We start from the raw sequence: 15,486 nt of genomic DNA, 5'->3' as shown, positions 1-15,486 counted from the left end.
TCTATTATACGAAGTTCGTTGGTTCTATTATACGAAGTTCGTTGGTTCTATTATACGAAGTTCGTTGGTTCTATTATACGAAGTTCGTTGGTTCTATTATACGAAGTTCGTTGGTTCTATTATATACGAAGTTCGTTGGTTCTATTATATACGAAGTTCGTTGGTTCTATTATATACGAAGTTCGTTGGTTCTATTATATACGAAGTTCGTTGGTTCTATTATATACGAAGTTCGTTCGTTCTATTATATACGAAGTTCGTTCGTTCTATTATATACGAAGTTCGTTCGTTCTATTATATACGAAGTTCGTTCGTTCTATTATATACGAATTGACTCGTTCTATTATATACGAATTGACTCGTTCTATTATATACGAATTGACTCGTTCTATTATATACGAATTGACTCGTTCTATTATATACGAATTGACTCGTTCTATTATATACGAATTGACTCGTTCTATTATATACGAATTGACTCGAATTGACTCTTTCTATTATACGAATTGACTCTATGATGTGCATTGCCTCTTCTGATATCTTATTCATAGTTGTAACTCAAAAGAATGATTTATGAATTTAATTAATTTTCTTTTAACTATAGAACTAGTGAAAACAATTGTAAAAATATTTGCTATTGAGAGAATTTCATTCTTTTTTTTTTTACTTACGAGTTTATTTTCAACTTGAGTGTTTATAAATGCTCATTTTGGATCATTTGTGTTAATTTTTGTGTTAATTCATTTTAAACAATTACAATGGTGGTAGTTTGATTAGCTAATTTAGTTTTTGCTAATTTTATCACTTACTAAAATTAATTAAAAAAATCTGTCATAATTATTTAAAATTAGTTAACTAGAATCGTTTTAAAACCTAAATGGGACTAAGTGTAGTACTTTGAAACTTGAACATAACGGGACTAAATTTAAATTAGATTAAAAAACTCAAGAACAAAATATTATACTTTCTAACATTTTTCAACTTAGTTTCTATATTTAATAATTCAAATGAAATTTAGAATAGAAAAAAGTCGAGTAATTGTAGTATGCTTGGAAGAACTTCGAAAAAAAATTAAATTTATTCCTTCCACCACTGCTGAATTTTTTAATTATTTAAAGTGTGTTTTGTATAGTATATGGAGCGGTTTTTAGATTAAAAAAAAAAAAGTGATTTTAAAAATACATAATAAATAAAAGTAGTTTAAAACGTTGGATTAATTTAATTTAGTTTAATTTTTATTATTTTTCTTTTGTAGAAACACTATGATTATCTTAAAAAACAACTTTAAAGCCAGTAACTAAAATCATCAAAATATGGCTTTGTTATTTAAAATGTCATTAAAAAAATTACGATATTATTACATTTTTATTGATTTTTTTTTTTTTTTTTTCTTTTTCTTTTTCAAGAGTGTTTAAAGTAGAATGTATTCCAAACAAACCCTAAATCTTGAGGTTTCTACCATACGGGAAGGAGTAGATAACATAAGCCCATCTATCATGGGCCAAGATTCAGGCCCAATCCTTTGAAAGAACAAATGAAATACAAGCCCAGCCCAGAAGCTCGAAGAAGCCCGTATAAATACCTGGCCTGGTAATACCGCGCCACTCATTTCCTTCCATTGGAGCAAAGTTTTCGCGCCTTCGTTCAACTCCAACTTCAGCTCCGCTCAATCTTATTCCAATCACTTCCAGTTCCAATCTACTTTTGAATCAAGGTTTTTTCACTTCGAGAAGCTCTGAAGACGGCAGTATCTGAATAGAAGACGCTGTCATCAGTCATTCATTAGACTTCTCCAAATTTAACGAATCGCTGTCTCAACAATTGGGAAATGCTTATTGTAAGACATCTATAGATTGAAAGCCATTTTCACTTGCCTCTTGCAGTTTGCAATAATCTCATAGAGTTGTAGTTTGAAGAACAGGTAAGTCTGTTAAAGTTGGCTTTAAGATTACCCATTAGTTTCTATATATGTTGCTGTTTTAAATTTGATTAGATTGTATGAGGCACACCATTTAACGCTAAGGAAATCTCGTTAGCTGGTGCTGAAAATACATATGCGGCATTTAATTTCATGGCTATATGGTAATTGAATTCCCATGAAGCCATATAGAGCGGCTTTTGTTCAAAACCTTGTTCTAAGAAGTTCTCAAGCTCCAAACCCATCCTTGAATGGTAAGCATCTTATTGATGCCCACAGCGTCAAAACTGGCTTCAATGCAAATACATGCCGCTCTAATTTCCAGGTCAAAAACTTTCTCCAAAGAGGGGATCTTTTCCATGCACATCAGGTATTTGATCAAATGCCTTGCAAGAACACGATCTCTCTCAATGTGATGATTTCTGGTTACCTTAAGTTTGGGAACTTATCTAAAGCTAGAGAGTTGTTTGATGGCATGCTGGAACGGACGGCAGTGTCGTGGACGATTTTGATTGGTGGCTATTTGCAATCTAATCAATCTAAAGAAGCGTGTAGGCTTTATGGTGATATGAGAAGGGGAGGGACAGAACCAGATTATGTGACTCTAGTGACTTTGTTATCAGGCTGTGGTGAATTGGAAACTAACAATGTGATTGTTCAAATCCACACCCATGTCATTAAACTTGGATATGAGTGCAACCTCATGGTTTGCAACTCGTTGGTTGATGCTTATTGCAAAACCCATTGCTTATATTTGGCCAGCCAGCTCTTCAAGCAAATGTTAATCAAAGACACAGTGACCTTCAATGCATTAATGACCGGTTACTCAAATGAGGGATCAAGTGAAGAAGCAATAAAGCTCTTTCTTGAGCTACAGAATAGTGGAATAAAGCCTTCAGAATTTACGTTTGCAGCCCTCCTATGTGCTGCTGTTGGTCTAGATGACACAAATTTTGGACAACAAGTTCATGGTCTTATTATCAAGACCAACTTCGTTTGGAATGTGTTTGTGGGAAATGCATTACTAGATTTCTACTCAAAGCACGACCGAGTGGATTTGGCAAGGAAGCTTTTTCATGAGATGCCAGAGTTGGATGGAATATCATATAATGTAGTCATCACAGGCCATGCTTGGAATGGGCAATTCGAAGAATCTTTTGATCTTTTTAGGCAATTACAATTTACTAGATTTGACCGGAGGCAATTCCCTTTTGCAACACTATTAAGCATAGCTACAAATACTCTTAATTGGAGAATTGGTAGGCAAATTCATTCTCAGGCAATTGCAGTTGGAGCATATTTAGACCCTGTGGTAGAAAATTCTTTGGTTGACATGTATGCCAAATGTGACAGATATGAGGAAGCTCAGAAGATATTTGAGAATATTACCTGCAAAAGTACAGTGCCATGGACTGTAATGATCTCAGCCTACGTTCAGAAGGGAAGGTATGAAGAAGGAATAAAGGTATTCATTGACATGCAAAGAACTGGTGTGCCTTCTGATCAGGCAACCTTTGCTAGTATCCTTAGAGCATGTGCAAATGTGGCTTCAATTTGTTTGGGAAGGCAAGTGCATTCATTGCTAATTCGATCAGGGTTTATGTCCAACGTATATTCTGGAAGTGCGTTGCTAGATACATATGCAAAATGTGGTTGCATGAAAGATGCAATAAAATCTTTTGGAGAGATGCCTGAGAGGAATTCTGTTTCGTGGAATGCTTTAATCTCAGCTTATGCACAGAATGGGAATGTTGATGGCACACTTGATTCATTTCAGCAGATGATTCAATCAGGTTATAAGCCAGATTCTGTTAGTTTTCTCAGCATTCTGTCAGCTTGCAGTCACTGTGGTTTTGTTGAAGAAGCTCTTCGGCACTTCAACTCCATGACTCAAATTTATGAAGTTACTCCAAAGAGAGAGCACTATGCATCAATGGTCGATGTATTGTGCCGAAATGGAAGATTTGATGAAGCTGAAAAGTTGATGGCCCAAATGCCATTTGAGCCTGATGAGATTATGTGGTCGTCGGTATTAAACTCATGCAGAATTCATAAGAATCATGAGTTGGCTAAGAAAGCAGCAGATCAGCTTTTTAATATGGAAGAGCTTCGAGATGCTGCTCCTTATATCAACATGTCCAATATTTATGCTGTAGCTGGTCAGTGGGACAATGTTGCAAAGGTCAAGAAGGCAATGAGGGACCGAGGGGTTAGAAAGGTCCCGGCTTATAGTTGGGTTGAAATTAAACATCAGACTCATGTATTCTCAGCAAACGATAAATCCCATCCTCAGATGAAGAAGATTTTGAGAAAGATTGATGCATTGACGAAGCAGATGGAGAAGAAAGGATATAAGCCAGACACAACTTGTGCCCTTCACGATGTGGATGAGGTTATTAAGATTGAGTCTCTTAAATACCACAGTGAACGCTTAGCAATTGCATTTGCCCTACTCAACACACCAGATGGGTCGCCAATAGTGGTAATGAAAAACTTGAGAGCTTGTACGGACTGTCATGCTGCAATCAAGGTGATCTCGCAGATTGTTGGAAGGGAAATTGTTGTTAGAGATTCAAGTAGGTTTCATCATTTTAAAGACGGCTTTTGCTCCTGTGGGGATTATTGGTGACTACAAAAATCTCTAAATGAGAAGGCTAGATTATCGTCAATACAAGCAATACATGAATCATTCTACAGAGACAAACTTAAGAGTTGCTTGTTCACAGTAAGTGTTGCTTCTTATGCTGTGTTATTGAAAAGTTCCATTTAATTTGTTGATTTAAAAGCAATAAACTTGCAAGATGATACTGTGAATCATTTATCTATCAATTGACTCTCATATAAGCTAAAGGTTTTGTTTGATTTTGCTAGCTATTTTACAAGGCAGAGAAGAATAGGCCGGTTGTGATTCCTTCCTCAAAAGCTTGTTCTGCTGCACATTGGTCAAATAAGAATTCAGCAAGGTACTCAAGACATTGTACATGATATAATTTCCAATCACTTTCTTCTTAGTTACCCATATGATTATTCTTGGTTCCCACGAACTTGGAAGTGGACAGTAAAAGCTATAATGACCTTCATGCGCAGTTTGTTGATTAGACAGGCGAACAGCTTTAGACCGTTTCTACTGATCTTTAATATGAATATATTAATATAATACCCATTTGAAATGAAAAAGAATCGTGTAAAACCTGCTTCTTGTGTAATGAATTAAAAGGTCAATTTCCTTTCTCCATCCATGTTTTCTCTTTTAAGGTGTTTCACTATTAAGTATTAACGATCTCTTGGAATTCCATTATCCTTATATCTATAGTATATTATGCTTTTAAAACTTTTGTTTGTGACGTTGAAATATACAAGACTAGTGAAAAAATATTCTTCACACGCAGTGCATTAAATCAATTTGTTTGATGCATAAAAGATTTAGAAACAGGAAAGAATTTCTATCCTTCATAGAATACCAAGCGCTTGACTGATCCAAGTCAATGTGTTTGCAATTTGAGGTATCTCCTTTTCTTTTTTCCTCCACATATGCGTTTTAGTTGATAATTGTGTTCATAATTCAACTTGGTATGGTTGCGTGATGGTGCTACCTTTGATAATAGTATCAACCATTTCCTTTTCCATACATTGCTGTTCTTTTTTTTCTATTACTTCTACATCACGGCCCCTGAATTACTTGGTTTTCTATTGTGATAGCCCAATCTGCGTACGTCTTTAAGAGCCTATGGCAGAAAGAGTGCCTAATGAGTTAAAAAGTGGAAGAAATTTTGAATCCCAAAGGGGAACACTTTCGCTTTCTCAATTGGTTTCATTCTCTCTTCCCACTTGTTATATTTCAGCCCTTAAACCCCTGAGGAAGTGACTAAGCGAAATGAGAAGATCGTAAGGGAATTTCTTTTGTGAAGGTTCTACAAATGGAGGTAGCCGTCATTCATGAAATGAATGATCCTACTCTTCCTTTTCTCTTGGTGGGTTTTGGAGTCAGTAACATTGCTATGATGCCGAAACAATTTACAGGTTTCTGTTGGAAGCTAACACACGTTAGAACGAAATCTAGGAAGTAATTATGGCAACCATGCTTTCAGTTGGTTCATGGGTAAATGTCATCATGGTACCTCTAAAGGCCTGTGGGTTAATATAGCTAAACACAAAGATGATGCAGGATCTAAAGAAATTTAGTGTTTGAGTTAAATGTAGTTAGTATACATTGGTTATTTTCTTATGGACATCATATGTTTTACTTGATGATTTAGTTTAGTTTTCAGAACGTGGATAGAAAAGTGGGCCTATTAGTTTGTGGGTGTGTGCGCTTTACAAAACCGATGCTTTGGCAGTATTAAATCCACCCCATGATTTGACACTTTAGTATAAACTATTTGAAATGGACTGACTGTTGTAGATTTGTTTGGCAATCACTAAAGGAAAATTCTGCCCGAGGTAAAATTAGGTCCCACTGCCTAGGATTGCCCCCAATGAAACAACATATCATATTCCCAACTATAACCAGATGGTGGTAAGCACCGCTGAAATTTAGAGTTTGACATCCCTATCCCAGATTTTACCGACCTGGGGTTTCTATGTAGTCTCATAGTTTTCTGAAACAATAATTTTGCAAGAGGACTAGCATCAAATGCCATCTTGCAAGGTAAAAATGTGACATTTTCAAGTATTTACCTACTGCCTCTGAAATAGACCTTTCGGTTTTGGGCAACCTAAGAATAAAATCCATAGAAAGATCCTCAGTATCATTCGGTATGGGTATTCGGATCTAAAGTCCTGTGTTTTGTGAGCCTCCCGTAGCTGATTGACAAATTTCACATCTTTGAGCTAATTTTCCAACATCTCTTTTCAAGCGTCCATTCCAATAACCATAGTGTGCAAAGTAACAAAGAGATGGGCTATCCTTCTTGGTTTATCAAACACTACATTTTGTTTACCGGCCACCGGGCTTGTGTCAAAAAACAAACTGAAACCAACAAACATACTTTCTTTTCAAATGCTTTTGAGAGTAAAGGAATTTAAGAGCATGATCATTACTATGAAGAATAAATTCTCTGTATCAGATAGTGCTCCCAATGTTGAAAAGTTCGAATACTAGCATTAAAGCTCTTGCTCATGGGTAGAACATTTCTGCTGAACTTCATTTGACCTCTCACTGAAAAACCTCTACTGGTCTTCCCTCTTGCATCAAAACAGCCCCAGTACCTGTCAAACATGCATCGGTTACAGGGTGAGGCTTTCTGAGAACCCTTTTATGGAGAAGACTCCTTTATAAATTATAACTGTGCTTTCCATCTATGTGTGCAATTGCTTCGTAAAAATAAAATAATGCCAGAGCTTAGGGGAATATCTTTGGAATTATGAATTCAGGAGTTATCTTGGGATTTGGAAGATGAAGAATGGAAAGTATGCTCGCAAAATATGCATGATTATGAGCCTTACGCTCAGCCAGATATGAGATTTCCGTGGTTTGCATTCACCTGCAAGTCTGTAGATGAGCCAAAACGGCCGTTTCATGCTCCCTTCTGCACATATTTGATTCTGTTTCAGATTTAACCGAAGAAGTAAACAGGGCATCGCGTTACAAGATATGGTATATGTTTTTCTGAAGTTCTCTTATCTACCTGGTTCATTTCAGGTTCTCTTTTAATGCTTCAAACTAGAATAGTTATGCTGAAGACGTGCGGACTTGCCAAAGTTCTTCTGTCAGCAGCTCTGGCTGGAGCTTCTGCATGCAATACTGGCAGAGTCTTTATGGAAAAAATAACCCAAATTGAAACGAAACTCTCTATTTGAGATGAGCCTGGGAGATTCCTGTGGATCACTTCCAAGGATCGTCTTAAATCAGCTGCTACGTTGACAAAAACCCAAAATTTAATTGAATACTGATGTTATGGTGGCTGACTTGTTCATAGATTGGTGCGGTGGATTTAATCTTTTTCCCTCTATGAACCATTGCTATTTTGATTTCTTTCTTCACCACCTTGTTGAAGATTATTGCCATAAACGTTGTGGCAAATGTCATTACTATCTGCTTTAAATAGACAGACATACACATGTCAAATACCAGTACCTCTCGTACTTGCTAATGAATTTCTGAAATTGACATGACAGGTCCACTTCAGGAGCTTACACAGAGCCAGCCAGAACTCACAGGTTATATATTTATCTCTCTTCTTTAATATTGTGGCGTGCAGAGTTTTACTATCGTTTTATTAAGATCATTTCTTCAAAGATTCTAAAACCTCTGCTGCAAGAAACCAACTTTTCCTTCCCCATTCAACCTTGTTTCTTTGCCCTTCCACTTTACTTTTCTGCTGCTTAAGGAATCTGACGTTTTTTTTTTTTGCTTGTTATTGGCGACGAAAACATTGAATCCATGAAATATTGAAGCAGAACAGAAATCGAAAGGTCAGGAAATTTCTCAAAACTGTAGATGGATTCTTTTTTATTTTTAATATCTTTTCCTTGGGAAAAATAGTTTCTGGATATTTGTGTTTTTCTTAGGTCTTCTACTAGTAGACAAACAGAATCTTATACCCGTAGCCCGTAGGCTGTAGCTCTCCATGAGGATGCGTTGTGTTGCCCAAGCTTGGAATTTTATTTTTCTCCCCAATATATAAAAACATTGCTCAGCCATCCCATTACGACAAAACGCCATTCGTTTAGAGAAAATACATCCATCCAACCCAAATCTAATAATTTAAGACTCGGGAATCCCTCTCTTAAAAATATAATAAAAATCTAAACTCAAGAAAGTCGTGGAGATTCGAGGATTTGGGAAAAAGATATTAAAATCACTAATGGGGTATCGAGTTCATATGCCAAAGATGCCATTACGAATAGCCTCACATGAAGGTTCCTCTCTCTCTCTCTCTCTCTCCACTGATAGCCTATTGAATTGGATACCAAAATACCATTTTGCCTGCTATAATGGATGCTCAAATTTGTCATTATCTTGCATAATTATATATATAAGTTGTAGATTGTCTGGCCTTCTGGGTTTTGATAGAGCCAGCTAAAATACCAAAAAAATAATAGATGCCACTTTTTTGTTTCTCCCCAGCCCCATGATTATCTGAAAACTCGAGTTTTGGTGGATTTTATAGAAGCAGGGCACACAAAAAGTGGAAATTCAAATCGCATTTAACTTAAAAAAGACATCATCTATCTATCTGTCCTTTCTTTCTTACTCGCTAAGGAAGAGTAGTAGTCGTCGTTAAATTTGCCCTTTTTTTCCTTGTCTTTTTGACTTCCAGTTGAGCCAGAGCAACCCAAAACAAAACAAATTCAACTTTCAGGCACTGAAATGAGTTTGAGAAAATTAAGAAAAGCCTAAGCCTAAGTCTAAGCCACCGCTGGTCTCTTCCTGGTCCGTACTTCCCGTACCATTTGAAGAGACTTGAGTGACTCCACTTGAACACGAAGCACAAGGCTGAGGAAATTCCCAACCATCCTCCACCGTCAAGTCCAATATACTTCCCTGCGCCGCTGCCACTCTCTGGTTCTCTTTCACCCCTTTCCTTTTGTGTTTTCTTCTCTTCTGAAACAAGCAGTACACAGCCCAATCCCCCACTTCGATCTGCTTTTTTGATCCAGAACCAAAACAAAACAAACCCCACGGTAAAAAATGAATGCAGTTCTTATGAAAGCAGGGTAGTTCTGGTAATTTACTAAAAGTCCACGGTCAATTTTGTCTGTACCTGGGTTGAGTTGGAAGTTGCTGCAGAGCGAGCCAGTCGATATTCATGCATGACCCACCGAGTTGTTCTTGTTCTCTCAGGAAATTTTGACTCTGAAAAAACCAGAGATTTCCTCAGCCCAAACAACTGGTTGATCCCTTGGGTTATGATGAATCTCTCTTTCCCAATGGACTTCCAAATCCCACACCCAGCATTCATCCTCAAGAAACTCTTCTGTTTGCTGAAAAAGAATCTCTTTTCTTTCAAATCCCCTAAAACCCAACAAACAAAAACAAGAACAAGAACACAGAATCCAATCAATTCATAACAACAAGTCCAGCATTAGTACTTTCTAAACTCAAGAAATTGAAACCAATGAGAAAACTCTGTCTCTGTCTCTGTCTGTCTCTGAAAAGAAGTTTTGAGATGAGAATTTAGAAATTTGAAGTTACCAGGCAGACCCCATGGATCTGTGAGGAACACATTGAACTCAGGAATGACAGAAGCAGGGAGTGGCAAACCAAACACCTTCCTTTTCAAGTAGTGCTCGACCAGCTCCTCATCCGTCGGGCTAAATCGATATCCAACAGGCAATCTGATACCTCCATCGAAGACAAAGTTTGATGTATTCTCCATTGGAAACATTCTGCAGAAATCTCTCTGAAAATCTCAAAGAAGTGACGAAATATGAATAGAGAAGAAAGAACCCATCTGGGATTGGTTTATAATATGAAGGAGGGAGGGAAAAAGAGAGAAGAAAGTAGGAAAGAAACGAAGAACAAGAACAAGAACAAGAGAGAGAGAGAGAGAGAGAGAGAGAGGGAGAGATGAAGGGGTATGGGAGGGAGGGAGGGAGGGAGGGAGGGATGAATGAGAAAGGGAAGGATCTTTCCTTGCGTTTTATGGAATGTGAGAAATAGGAAATCCTAGTCCGACTAGAATTCGGAATCAGAAATTGATTTTATTTTATTTTTTATTTTTAAAAAAATATTTTTTTGACTTTTTCGAAACGGAATTTCTTTGTTGTTTTTTGACGGCGTCGTTGCTTTCACAACCGCGTGACCGTAACAGACTCCAAAAAAGCCCTTCTTTGTTATTATTATCTACACGCTAACCTAAGCCAACAGCGTTTTACATTTACTTATCTGCCTTTTTACTCCTTTTAGTTATCATTACTTTTTAATTCAACCATTTTTTTAATTGTTCTCAAAAGTACTTTTATTTTCCGTATTAGATTTATAAATAGAAGGAATATAGCTTGAGGTTAGGCCACATATGTAGCTACCCAAAACCAACATCAATCTCATGGATGGAGCATGAGCAACCTAAATGCTTGCCCTCTTCTCTGAACTGAACTTCAATCCGCTTGCATTGTCACGATGTAAATAGCGAGAAATCCTTATGTTGTCGAGGATTGAACGCTTGACGTCGTAATGGTTGCAACCAATCAATGCTTGCCAAGTGGCATGCTAGAAACGCGTGTCTCCTCTCCTTAAGGGCCTTGTTACGTGTGCGTGTGAGCCTTATCGAGGTTTCTTTATAGCACAAAGGGTCCTGTTGAATGATGAAAGTAAGTCTCATATCGACTAATTTAGGGAATGATCCTGTCTTTATGATCAAAGAATACTATCTCCATTGGTATAAGGCTTTTGAAAAGTCCAAAACAAAGTCATGAGAGCTTATACCATTGTGAAGAGTCGTGTTTGTCTAACCAATCCTAAGATAAATTATAGGAGGGGGTTTGATAAGAGATTGTGTCATGGATAATATGGGTTACAAACCACATCCTCTTCAATAAAGGCAACAAAAGGATAACCCAAAAAGCCTTAGGAAGCAGTGAAAGCCAATGGAGACATAGAATGCATGACAGAAGAACCTAATAGTTGCTTCCAAGTATACTCAGTTGGGATCTCATATAATAATCATCCTCACCTTTTATTTATGTAAGAAAAGGGTTTATTATTATTATTATTTTATTTTACTTGTTTTATGAGATTTAATTGATTTCTTTTTCATTTTTTTCTTCATATAATAATAAAAAAAAATGTTAATTTTCATTTGTCCTGTCTAGTCTTGAAACAGAAATATGTTAAAAATAATGAGTTTTTTTAATCTTTAAAACCAACTCTACTAACCTAGTATGTATTAAGAAACGTGTACTTTTGGGCACATTTCTTAATGTTGTCTCGAGCTGATAATTTCATATTAAATTCTATTATTTAATATGTCTATCAAACCATATTAATATTATTACTCACTTCAGTATTAATTATTAAATTAATTCCGACAAAAGGTAACATCCCATTGAAGGGTAGAATATATATATATCATTTAGTCCAATTTAATTCTATGCTTAAATTACAAAATTAGTCTAGAAAATAAGAATTTATTCACTACGATTTTTTAAATTAGTATTTTATTTTTATAGTTTAATAAACTTCATAAATAATCTCTACCCTCCTCAGAAGCTATTAACGAAAATTTTGATTTGAGTAATCCCATTTTAATTTTTAATTAATTAATGAATAATTTATTATATTTATAATATATATAATAAGAATAAGATAAGCGGATAGCAAGAATCGAACCCGCATCTTTAGCTTGAAAGGCTAGGGGTTATAGTCGACATTAATTCATCATTTTGAACAAAAAAAAAGATGTACGTGGTAATTAGTTATCCATGTCTAACCCTTTGTACTTATCAACTACGCGGTTAAGCAGCTAATTGGATGAAAAATGGGCAATGAAAAATTGAGACTCTCCATTTGAATTATTTGACCTATTAACCCATAATCCCCAGTCAGCTAAAAGCTGAAACATTATTTTGTTCATAAATGAGTAATCAATGTCACACACATCACTTGTAAAAATAAACTCTATTTATGACTGTATTCTATTTTTTTTCTCCAATTTATTTTTTGAAAATTAAGTTTCTTTTGAAAATTAATGGATGACTTTAGTTGATTTCTTTGGAAATAAGTCTCCAATTATAGAAAAATGAATAGAATTGTTGAGAAAGTCAAAGATTTCTAGGAGTGGCAATATTTTCCTAAACAAAACCTGCTTGTTATCATGTAATTGTTTATGTTAGAAGTCTATGAGCTGAGGGATGAGCTTCATAAGAAATGAAAGCTCCCTCTCTGAGAACTGAGGTTTTCTGTCCATTTCTTCTTCTTCTTTAACCTTTCCTTCTTCCTCCTTCCCTTCTTCTCCCGTCGTCCCGGTCGCCTCCGCCTTTGCCTTCACCGGTGGCTTTATCATCTCCGCCATTGCCTCTGTGATTTCTTGCACAAGATCAACTATCACTCCCTCAACTCCCATCAAATGCTGCATGTAAACCGCTTCTGCCACATTGCTGCATTTTCAAACCAACTCACTTCAGAAACTATTACGAGGCTTGTTGGTGGGAAGTCCCACTACCGGAATGATTATGGGTTTATAAGTAAGAAATACATCTCCATTGATATGAATCAAAACTATGAAAGTTTATGCTCAAAGTCGATAATATCATATCATTACGGAGATTCTTTATTCCAATGAGATTTTAGAGACTTACTTCAGTGTTCCGTAGGTCAAGAGGGATAGTTCTGACTCTCTGATCTTCTTAACAGTCCCTGGATTTCTAAAAATCCCTTTCACTTCTGAAACTATCCCCTGTAATCCACCTTCCATGCAAACCTTCAAAGCTTCCTCTAAAGAATTTCTCCTCACGTCATGATACAACTCGTTTCCACCATTTGTCAAGAAGAACACCTTCATCAAATATCACCAATTGTTTTAGCATGCTAAATATAGTGTGTGGAGTATTAAGATTAGGCTAAATCTATATCAGAAAATATGTGGTTGATTTGGATCTTTCTAAATTCTAATCTTTACCCTTAATCTCTATATTATTTGGCTTCTATTGAGACTCAACAGAAAATCAAGGACAAGCACTCACCGGATATGTCGCCTGCAACTTTCGGACAAGCAATGCTGCATCTGGTTGAAAGCTGGAGAAGATGATGGGTCTCTCTTTGGCATTCTTAAAGACCACCTGTTATGGATAATCAACGAAACCAGAGCTAAGTTTCCACGAGAAATAAAAACAATGGCTGAAGCAATAGCAGAGCGATGAGATGAGATGACCCACATGCAATATAGCCTGAAGAACACCGGTGAGGTAACTCTGATCATAGACAATGTGGTCGTCGAACTTCAACTCAATATTGAAACCTAAAGAAGATTCCACCTTCTGAAAGGCTTCTTCCAGAGTGCAAAGTCTATCATCTATTTCAACATTCCAATTCACAATTTTCCCATCTTTAGTTTTTCTAAGCAAGCAATTTCCCTCAGTTTGAGGATCTTGTTGGGGGCCGTAGTTGAGGAATTCTGAAAGGGATAACTCTGTGACTCTTTTCTCAAAAACAGTGCCCTGAAATGTCGGATCAGGACCAAACATACAAGTCTTAGCAGAAATAGAACACAAGAATCCTAACAAGAACAGCTAATGGTGTAAAGAAGATTGCAAAAATGAACGAAAAAGGATAAAGATGAGCCTACTTTGTCGACAGAGAGAATAAAGTCGTCGTGAAATATAACTGGGCAGTAATCCCTTGTCACCTACAAAAATCACCACAATTTTTTGTTCACTTCCCTGATTCTTTATGCTCAATCAACATCTCCTTACTTCAATATCCATTGAAATCAAGAAAAAGAACAGAGAAAAAAGAGAAACAAAGCAAGCATATAATCAGTATCCCTTCGTAATTTGCATATGGAAAGACAGAAGTAATGTAAATCCAATAGCATAGAGTCGACCTTTCAACGGAAGAACAAGGATGAGAAAATCAAGTGAAAAAAAGAGAGAATAGATAAGTAATTGGGCCAAAATAAATTGTGGCTAAAAACAAGAGAAGAGAATATGGATTTATGTCCCCACAAAGTCCCAAAAAGGCAGTTGCAAGTCCTCCAATCCCCAACCCGGCGGGATCGCGCCACATAATGACAAATTCAGAAAACTAACAAAAACTCTCAGCGGAATCAAACTCGGCGGACAAATCACGATGACTTATGAGAATTATCACGAAAACGCATTAAAGAACCGCAAGAAACCACAAGAACGGAGAGTAATGACAAAAATAACGAGTATGAGATCGAAACCTAACCTGAACATCGAATTCAACGAAATCAACGGGGAATTTAGCGGCAGCATTAAACGACAAGATCGAATTCTCTTTAATGGCCTTCATTCTCCTATCTGAAGATTGTAACGCATTCATCCCGCTCCCTCTATGCCCTATCACCAAGAATTTCGAACCTCTAAAAGCTTTCCATCCCAATTCCGCACCTACCAAAGTCCAAATCAAAATCCATTTCTATCAACAACAACAACAACAAAAACAACACAATTCAAACAAGAAACAAGGAGGAAGAAGAAATTACCTATGGAGCATCGGTTTGCGTACATAGCCAGAGAGGCATTGTCTGGCACCTGATCGAAGTGAGGAACGTCGGAGACATGGACAGCCTTAAGCGCCATTATCCAAAGAAAGAGAGAGAGGAAGAACACGGCGGAGGAGGTGAAGGAGAAAATGACTGAATGGTTTAGGCACAAAGCCCTAGCAAAAAGCTTCAGCAGTTTTCAGCTATGGCGGATGGATATGGAGAAATTGGGTATTTAACAGAAAAAAGAAGATGAAACCAACGTTCAACGAAGGTGCAATAAAAACGAATCTTCTTCACGAATATTCCTTCTTTTTTTATTTTAATTATTTTAATTATTATATGCTCTTTGAATATTCCTCCTCCCCTAATTAATCAATTATAATTAGTTTAAATAAAATTAGTTTTTTAACTAAATAAATTAACAGAATTTAATCTTTTTCAATTAATAATTACGAA

At 36.4% G+C, this 15,486-nt stretch overlaps 3 protein-coding genes across 8 annotated transcripts; 1 reads left to right on the top strand and 2 right to left on the bottom strand.

Moving 5' to 3' along the window:
• The first annotated feature begins 1,474 nt into the window (after positions 1-1,474).
• LOC111791692 (Pentatricopeptide repeat (PPR) superfamily protein) lies at positions 1,475-14,277 on the top strand. Of its 3 annotated transcripts, none has more exons than XM_087121915.1 (5): positions 1,475-4,643; positions 4,790-4,881; positions 8,036-8,077; positions 8,318-8,332; positions 13,522-14,277. In XM_087121915.1, exon 1 carries the CDS (start codon positions 2,097-2,099, stop codon positions 4,545-4,547), a length of 2,451 nt encoding a protein of 816 aa, XP_086978041.1. In that variant the 5' UTR covers positions 1,475-2,096; the 3' UTR covers positions 4,548-4,643; positions 4,790-4,881; positions 8,036-8,077; positions 8,318-8,332; positions 13,522-14,277. The 3 variants fall into 3 exon arrangements, with proteins under 3 accessions (XP_086978041.1, XP_086978040.1, XP_023528917.1); XM_087121914.1 differs by having other exon boundaries at positions 8,315-8,332; XM_023673149.2 differs by lacking the exons at positions 8,036-8,077; positions 8,318-8,332; positions 13,522-14,277 and adding an exon at positions 7,560-7,700.
• On the bottom strand, positions 9,050-10,445 carry LOC111791694 (NAC domain-containing protein 83). 2 transcript variants are annotated; one of them, XM_087121918.1, is made up of 3 exons: positions 10,056-10,445; positions 9,625-9,875; positions 9,050-9,506 (listed from the first exon to the last, which is right to left on the bottom strand). In XM_087121918.1, the coding sequence occupies exons 1-3, from the start codon at positions 10,246-10,248 to the stop codon at positions 9,246-9,248; spliced, it is 705 nt and encodes a 234-aa protein (XP_086978044.1). In that variant the 5' UTR covers positions 10,249-10,445; the 3' UTR covers positions 9,050-9,245. The 2 variants fall into 2 exon arrangements, with proteins under 2 accessions (XP_086978044.1, XP_023528921.2); XM_023673153.2 differs by having other exon boundaries at positions 9,050-9,503; positions 10,056-10,442.
• On the bottom strand, positions 12,568-15,161 carry LOC111791693 (glycerophosphodiester phosphodiesterase GDPD1, chloroplastic). 3 transcript variants are annotated; one of them, XM_023673152.2, is made up of 7 exons: positions 15,028-15,161; positions 14,751-14,932; positions 14,146-14,205; positions 13,736-14,017; positions 13,544-13,639; positions 13,160-13,356; positions 12,568-12,958 (listed from the first exon to the last, which is right to left on the bottom strand). In XM_023673152.2, the coding sequence occupies exons 1-7, from the start codon at positions 15,122-15,124 to the stop codon at positions 12,691-12,693; spliced, it is 1,182 nt and encodes a 393-aa protein (XP_023528920.1). In that variant the 5' UTR covers positions 15,125-15,161; the 3' UTR covers positions 12,568-12,690. The 3 variants fall into 3 exon arrangements, with proteins under 3 accessions (XP_023528920.1, XP_086978042.1, XP_086978043.1); XM_087121916.1 differs by lacking the exon at positions 14,146-14,205; XM_087121917.1 differs by lacking the exon at positions 12,568-12,958 and having other exon boundaries at positions 13,156-13,356.
• Between the last annotated feature and the right edge of the window lie 325 nt (positions 15,162-15,486).

This window comes from Cucurbita pepo, chromosome 3 (genome assembly GCF_057944985.1).
Source record: "Cucurbita pepo subsp. pepo isolate OVF chromosome 3, ASM5794498v1, whole genome shotgun sequence".
Classification (NCBI taxonomy): domain Eukaryota; kingdom Viridiplantae; phylum Streptophyta; class Magnoliopsida; order Cucurbitales; family Cucurbitaceae; genus Cucurbita; species Cucurbita pepo.
This window is presented reverse-complemented; position numbering and strand designations above follow the sequence as displayed.

What these genes read in the sequence shown, in the direction of transcription:
- LOC111791692 (XM_087121915.1), top strand. Translation starts at nt 2,097, where the DNA reads ATGAAGCCATATAGAGCGGCTTTTGTTCAAAACCTTGTTCTAAGAAGT.
- LOC111791694 (XM_087121918.1), bottom strand. Translation starts at nt 10,248, where the DNA reads ATGTTTCCAATGGAGAATACATCAAACTTTGTCTTCGATGGAGGTATC. An exon ending in AGATCCATGGGGTCTGCCTG is followed by an intron (nt 9,876 to 10,055) that starts GTAACTTCAAAT and finishes GTTGGGTTTTAG; the next exon opens with GGGATTTGAAAGAAAAGAGA. An exon ending in CAACTTCCAACTCAACCCAG is followed by an intron (nt 9,507 to 9,624) that starts GTACAGACAAAA and finishes GGATCAAAAAAG; the next exon opens with CAGATCGAAGTGGGGGATTG.
- LOC111791693 (XM_023673152.2), bottom strand. Translation starts at nt 15,124, where the DNA reads ATGGCGCTTAAGGCTGTCCATGTCTCCGACGTTCCTCACTTCGATCAG. An exon ending in CGCAAACCGATGCTCCATAG is followed by an intron (nt 14,933 to 15,027) that starts GTAATTTCTTCT and finishes GGACTTTGGTAG; the next exon opens with GTGCGGAATTGGGATGGAAA. An exon ending in TTCTTCAGGCTATATTGCAT is followed by an intron (nt 13,640 to 13,735) that starts GTGGGTCATCTC and finishes TATCCATAACAG; the next exon opens with GTGGTCTTTAAGAATGCCAA.